Genomic DNA, 7,331 nt, shown 5'->3' on the forward strand with positions numbered 1-7,331 from the left:
TCATTCTTGAGAGGTTGTACCTTTCTAAGAATTTGTCTTGTGAATTTGTACTTTTCTACGAATTTGTTTATTTCTTCTAGATTGTCCATCTTGTTGATATATTTATTTGTAGTAGTCTCTTTGGCTTCCCTGGTGGATCAGTAGTAAAGAATCTGCCTGCAATGTAGGCGACATGGGTTCCATCCCTAGGTTGGGAAGATCACTCAGAGAAGGAAATGACAACATACTCCATTATTCTTGTCTGGGAAATCCCATGGACAAAGGACCCTGATGGGCCACAGTCCATGGGGGTCACAAAAGAGTAAGACATGACTTAGTGACTAAACAACAAGAGCAAGTAGTGTTTTATGATCTTTTGTACTTCTCTGGTGTTGATTGTTAAGTTCTCCTTTATTTCTAATTTTATTAATTTGGGTCCTCTTTCTTGATGCATCTGGATGTATTTTTTTTATAGACAGTATGGAAAATTTAAAGAATTATGGAAGCTTAATATTTTAGAAAAGGCAGAAAAGGCAGAGGAACCAGAGATCAAATTGCCAACGTCTGCTGGATCATCGAAAAAGCAAGAGAGTTCCAAAAAAACATCTATTTCTGCTTTATTAACTATGCCAAAGCCTTTGACTGTGTGGATCACAATAAACTGTGGAAAATTCTGAAAGAGATGGGAATACCAGACCACCTGACCTGCCTCTTGAGAAACCTATATGCAGGTCAGGGAGCAACAGTTAGAACTGGACATGGAACAACAGACTGCTTCCAAATAGGAAAAGGAGTACGTCAAGGCTGTGTATTGTCACCCTGCTTACGTACTTATATGCAGAGTACATCATGAGAAATGCTGGACTGGAAGAAGCACAAGCTGGAATCAAGATTGCATGGAGAAATCTCAATAACCTCAGATATGCAGATGACACCACCCTTATGGCAGAAAGTGAAGAGGAACTAAAAAGCCTCTTGATGAAAGTGAAAAAGGAGAGTGAAAAAGTTGGCTTAAAGCTCAACATTCAGAAAACTAAGATCATGGCATCTGGTCCCATCACTTCATGGGAAATACATGGGGAAACAGTGGAAACAGTATCAGATTTTATTTTTGGGGGCTCCAAAATCACTGCAGATGGTGACTGCAGCCATGAAATTAAAAGACGCTTGCTCCTTGGAAGGAAAGTTATGACCAACCTAGATAGCATATTCAAAAACAGAGACATTACTTTGCCAACAAAGGTCAATCTAGTCAAGGCTACAGTTTTTCCTGTGGTCATGTATGGATGTGAGAGTTGGACCGTGAAGAAAGCTGGGTGCCAAAGAATTGATGCTTTTGAACTGTGGTGTTGGAGAAGACTCTTGAGAGTCCCTTGGACTGCAAGGAGATCCAACCAGTCCATTCTAAAGGAGATCAGTCCTGGGAGTTCTTTGGAAGAAATGATGCTAAAGCTGAAACTCCAGTACTTTGGCCACCTCATGCGAAGAGTTGACTCATTGGAAAAGACCCTGATGCTGGGAGGGATTGGGGGCAGGAGGAAAGGGGGACGGCAGAGGATGAGACGGCTGGATGGCATCACCGACTAGATGGACGTGAGTTTGAGTGAACTCCGGGAGTTGGTGATGGATAGGGAGGCCTGGCGTGCTGCGATTCTTGGGGTCACAAAGAGTCGGACACGACTGAGTGACTGAACTGAACTGAACTGAACTGAATATTTTATCAGGTAGAAAAAAGTGTTGATATCTGATTACTTTCCTTGTTCATCTTAATCTTGGTAGAAATATGTGTGAATTTTATGGGAGAATAGACTATTATGAGGCAAGTCTGGAAGCAGAAATCAGTTAAGAATCTATTATAATTATCTGGGATAGGAACACTCATGGTTTAGACTAGGGTGCTGGGTGTGGAAGTATAGAGAACTGAAAGTCTGTCATTTTAAAGGTGGAGCTGATAGTTTGCTGAGAGACCTGTGCATCCCCTCACTGCATATCCAACAAAAAGTGTTCTGAGGTTTTGGCTTAAGCAAGTGGAAGATTGGACTTGCTGTTAAGATAGGGAGACCTGGGAATGGAGTCATTTTATACCAGACATTAGGAGTTTTACTTTGACAGTATTAAGTTTAGTATGCCAATTAGACCTCCCAGAGGATATTGAAAGTAAACAGCTGGGTACAGAAGTCTGAAGTGCAAGAGAAAGGACTAGGTTTGATAATGTCTCACCATTTGGCACAATGCCTCACAGCTTTAGTAGGTGCTTCATAACCATTTATTTGGAGAACTCTGATGTGATTGTTTTTTGAAATGATTGGCAATAGCCACATGTAATTTCACTAGAGTTGAACTTTTTGTATACAGTGAAGAATTTCCATATTTCTTTGTTTGTAGGTCATTGGACTGGTTTCTTGACAACAGGGAGAAGTTGTCAGTGGAAATAAGAAATGCAATGGTTTTCAGGTCTATTCTCCTTCCACTTTTCTGTCTATTCATTCTGCTTATTTTTGAGAGTTTGATGTTGAAACTCCGTGTAAAAATTTTAATTTATCTACTTAAAAATAATTGTAATATATAGTAGAACTATATGTAACTTTGTTCTGTATTTTCCAACTCTCCTGTAAATGTGTACTTTATACTTTCATACTTTAAAAAATAAAAAATTAAAAAGAATGAGAGAGTAGCTTTGGAGGATAAAAGTATAACCATACTATGTATGTAATGATATAATCATATTATAAACGTTTTATGAACTGGAAACATTTCAAGGAAAACAAGATTTAGTATTGTATTTTTAATTTTCATTTTTCTCAGTGTATTTTCTATAATTTATACAAATAAGTAGGAAATCTGAGTAAGATAATGATCAGGAAATAACTGAGAATGGTCCAATACTTAATTATTCTTGAAAATGAAGTGAAAGTGTTAGTCACTCAATTGTGTCTGACCCTTTGCGAGCCCATAATCTGTCCATGGAATTCTCCAGGCAAGAATACTGGAGTGGGTAGCCATTCCCTTCTCCAGGGGATCTTCCTGACCCAGGGATTGAACCTGGGTCTCCTGCATTGCAGGCAGATTCTTTACCATCTGACCTACCAGGGAAGCTGTATGACCATTTGGATTTCTCAAGGTAAAACTGCTTTGTTAATCATTTTTTTTTAATCCTCCATACTTATTAGAGGGATAGGCTATTACAGGATGTTCACAGATGTGGCTGTTGAATTGAGCTGCATGTGTTTAGAGAAAATGCGCAGATGTAAGCAGAAAACAAGCATGATTGGGGGAGGATCACAGAAGACTAGAGAAGGTAAGCACTTGGGTTTTCAGTTGGGTCCTCATGAGATTGACTTTCTGATTGGCTGTGTAACATTTGATAAATTGACTCCTGCGATTTGGTTTTTTGTAAAATTACCAATGTTGTGGAGTTGTAAGGAGAAAATGAATGTGTTTGGAAGTGTCAGGTTCATTGTGCACAGAGTTTTGAGCACTCATCATGAGTGTATGAGAAATCCTTGCAGTTTCAGTGCTGCTAGTAGCCTAAAGCAATTCTGACCTGGAGACAGTGGGAACGGGGTGCAGTTCCAGGAGTTAGCAAATGACAAAAGGCCCCCCGACAATATGGTCTGTACTGCATGACTCTTCCTGCCTTATGACAACCACGGCTGGTTGGGATGGATCGTCCAAAAGAGAATTTTATCTTTCCACCTCCCACAAAGTCCTAGTGATTATGGTTGGCTTGTATGATTATCCTCATTTTAGAGAGCAGAGAGCATAAAAAATGGAGACCTGGGGTGTTAAATGAAATAGGGTCACAGCTAAAATAAACAGTAAAATTATGACTCAATTTCTTGCTTGTTTGTAGCCTTTGAAAGCAATGGATTTAAGAACATAATTTAGAATACAATGAGTCGTGGATTCATTCTGGTGTGGCAACCTGAGTAAAATGAAGTTGTGGGGAAATTTTACTGAGTTTAGAGAACAGCTGGGAGTCAGTTCTATCTAAATACAGAGCATTGCAGATAGGTTGAAGGGAGATTTTGAAAGGCCTATATTTGCATGTATAAAAGAACTGCTTTATACATGACTATGGAGGGGGTGGGATTTTGGAACTGCCTAAGGCATGACTTCCATGATTACATGTGCAGCCTAGGGAAAGATGACTTTTATTTTTTGTCTTACTCAAGGCCAGGAGGAAAGTCAGTGATAATGCTTAACCTTAACTGCAAAATCATCTTCTACATTAAGGAAATACATTGTATAATTTAGCCAGATAAGTAAATTTGGTAAAATACTATTCTCTTCCGAACTGGTTCCAGAACACAAATGCCCAGCTACCACCTAAAGAGTCACAGAATGTTTGCTGCGATTAAACTGTGTGAGTTCCTTGTCCAAGGTCATTCACATTTAAGCCTCCAGGATCCCCAGGTAGAATCTCCCAACTACATCACTTAACAGACCTTCTGTTCCACCCAGGAGGCTCTGCTGGGTAGAACTGGCTGTCCTTCTCTGGAGACACACGGAGTTCCCAGTCAACAGAATGGCTTAGGTGACCCTGGTCCCAGGCACTGAAAAGGAGCCACGCTGTGCTTTGGAGTATCAAGGTGACATGGGAAGTAAACTTGGTTCTGCCTAGCTAGTTGCCAGCTACAAATCAGTATCTTTCTTTTTTTAAAGATTTTTTATTAGAGTATCGTTGCTTTACACTACTGTGTCAATTTCTGCTGTACAGCAAAGTGAATCAGCCACATATACGTCCCCTTGTTTTTGGATTTCCTTCCAATTTAGGTCACTGCAGAGCACTGAGTAGACTTCCCTGTGCTGTGCAGTAGTTTCTCATTAGTTATCTCCATCCCCCTAAGTCTTCCGAGCATGTTTTGAGAGGGGCTGGCCTGAGAGAGGGGAAAGCCAGCATACAAGGCCCTTCATTCTACACCATGTTTGTGGCGTTCAGGGAGAGGCAGCAGCAACAGGAACAGAAGGCCTGTTGTCATTACTCAGTATCTCAAGGACAGCAGCAGAATGGTTGCTTATGTTCTCTATAGTAGCCTCAGTTACCAAGAGAAACTGCAGTTCCAGGATCAGCTTCTAATGCATCTGAATCATGGGGATTTAGGCTGGCAGATGCCCACTCTTCAGTCACACTGGCTGGATGGGTGTTCTCAAACTAATGGAGAGCCTGTCTGTTCTCAACTTAAGCATGTACCTCAGCAAATAGTGGTCAGGTCACTGCCAGTGCCTCTTGGGCAAGATATATAGCAAGAAGCTTCAGAACAACCAAATTCCCAAATGCAGTAGGTTCGCGATGAAGGGTTTACAAAGGTCCACTGCTGGGACCAAGAATGTGGTTCCAGTGGACCCAGAGAGTGTCGTACTGAGTGAAGTAAGTCAGAGGAGGAGCAATATCATATGACATCCCTTGTATGTGGAATCTAAAAAAAAAAATGATACACATGAACTTATTACCAAACAGAAACAAACTCACAGACTAAGAACAAATTTATGTTTGTCAGTGGGGAAGGATGAGGGAAAAGGATGGTTGGGGAGTTTGGAATTGACCTGTACACAGTTATATTTAAAATGGATAACCAACAAGGACCTACTTGTATAGCACAGGGAACTCTATTCAATGTTATGTGGCAGCCTGGATGGCAGGGGAGTTTGGGGGAGAATGGATACGTGTAAATATATGGCTAAGACCTTTTGCTGTTCACCTGAAACTATCACAACATTATTAATTGGCATGACAAATAGGTGGGGAAACAATGGAAGCAGTGACAAATTTTGTTTCCTTGGACTTCAAGATCACTGCAGATGGTGACTGCAGACATGAAATTAAAAAATGCTTGCTCTTTGGAAGGCAAGTTATGACCAATCTAGACAGCATATCAAAAAGCAGAGACATTACTTTGCCAACAAAGGTCTGTCTAGTCAAGGCTATGGTTTTTCCAGTGGTCATGTATGGATGTGAGAGTTGGACTATAAAGAAAGCTGAGCGCCGAAGAATTGATGCTTTTAAACTGTGGTGTTGGAGGAGACTCTTGAGAGTCCCTTGAACTGCAAGGAGATCAAACTAGTCCATTCTAAAGGAAATCAGTCCTGAACATTCATTGGAAGGACTGATGTTGAAGCTGAAACTCCAGTACTTTGGCCACCTGATGCGAAGAGCTGACCCATTTGAAAAGACCCTAGAGGAGAACATAGGCAAAACACTCTCTGACATACATCACAGCAGGATCCTCTATGACCCACCTCCCAGAATATTGGAAATAAAAACAAAAATAAACAAATGGGACCTAATAAACCTTAAAAGCTTCTGCACATCAAAGGAAACTATTAGCAAGGTGAAAAGACAGCCTTCAGAATGGGAGAAAATAATAGGAAATGAAGCAACTGACAAACAACTAATCTCAAAAATATACAAGCAACTCCTACAGCTCAACTCCAGAAAAATAAATGACCCAATCAAAAAATGGGCCAAAGAACTAAATAGACATTTCTCCAAAGAAGACACACAGATGGCTAACAAACACATGAAAAGATGCTCAACATCACTCATTATCAGAGAAATGCAAATCAAAACCACTATGAGGTACCATTTCACACCAGTCAGAATGGCTGCGATCCAAAAGTCTACAAGTAATAAATGCTGGAGAGGGTGTGGAGAAAAGGGAACCCTCTGACACTCTTGGTGGGAATGCAAACTAGTACAGCCACTATGGAGAACAGTGTGGAGATTCCTTAAAAAACTGGAAATAGAACTGCCTTATGATCCAGCAATCCCACTGCTGGGCATACACACTGAGGAAACCAGAAGGGAAAGAGACACGTGTACCCCAATGTTCATCACAGCACTGCTTATAATAGCCAGGACATGGAAGCAACCTAGATGTCCATCAGCAGATGAATGGATAAGAAAGCAGTGGTACATATACACAATGGAGTATTACTCAGCCATTAAAAAGAATACATTTGAATCAGTTCTAATGAGGTGGGTGAAACTGGAGCCTATTATACAGAGTGAAGTAAGCCAGAAAGAAAAACACCAATACAGTATACTAACGCATATATATGGAATTTAGAAAAATGGTAACAATAACCCTGTGTACGAGACAGCAAAAGAGACACAGATGTATAGAACAGTCTTATGGACTCTGTGGGAGAGGGAGAGAGTGGGAAGATTTGGGGGAATGGCATTGAAACATGTAAAATATCATGTATGAAACGAGTTGCCAGTCCAGGTTCGATGCACGATACTGGATGCTTGGGGCTAGTGCACTGGGACAACCCAGAGGGATGGTATGGGGAGGGAGGATGGAGGAGGGTTCAGGGTGGGGAAACACATGTATGCCTGTGGCGGATTC

General features: G+C 40.8%; 1 protein-coding gene across 1 annotated transcript; it reads left to right on the forward strand.

Moving 5' to 3' along the window:
- Window positions 1–3,463: 3,463 nt before the first annotated feature.
- Window positions 3,464–5,628, forward strand: CPHXL (cytoplasmic polyadenylated homeobox like). Its single transcript, XM_045165535.1, is given in 4 exon segments — window positions 3,464–3,469; window positions 4,517–4,583; window positions 4,880–5,238; window positions 5,240–5,628. Coding segments are annotated over 4 exon segments (573 nt in total). The 3' UTR covers window positions 5,381–5,628.
- The last annotated feature ends 1,703 nt before the right edge of the window (window positions 5,629–7,331 follow it).

Source organism: Bubalus bubalis, chromosome 4 (genome assembly GCF_019923935.1).
Source record: "Bubalus bubalis isolate 160015118507 breed Murrah chromosome 4, NDDB_SH_1, whole genome shotgun sequence".
In the NCBI taxonomy this organism is placed as follows: Eukaryota; Metazoa; Chordata; class Mammalia; order Artiodactyla; family Bovidae; genus Bubalus; species Bubalus bubalis.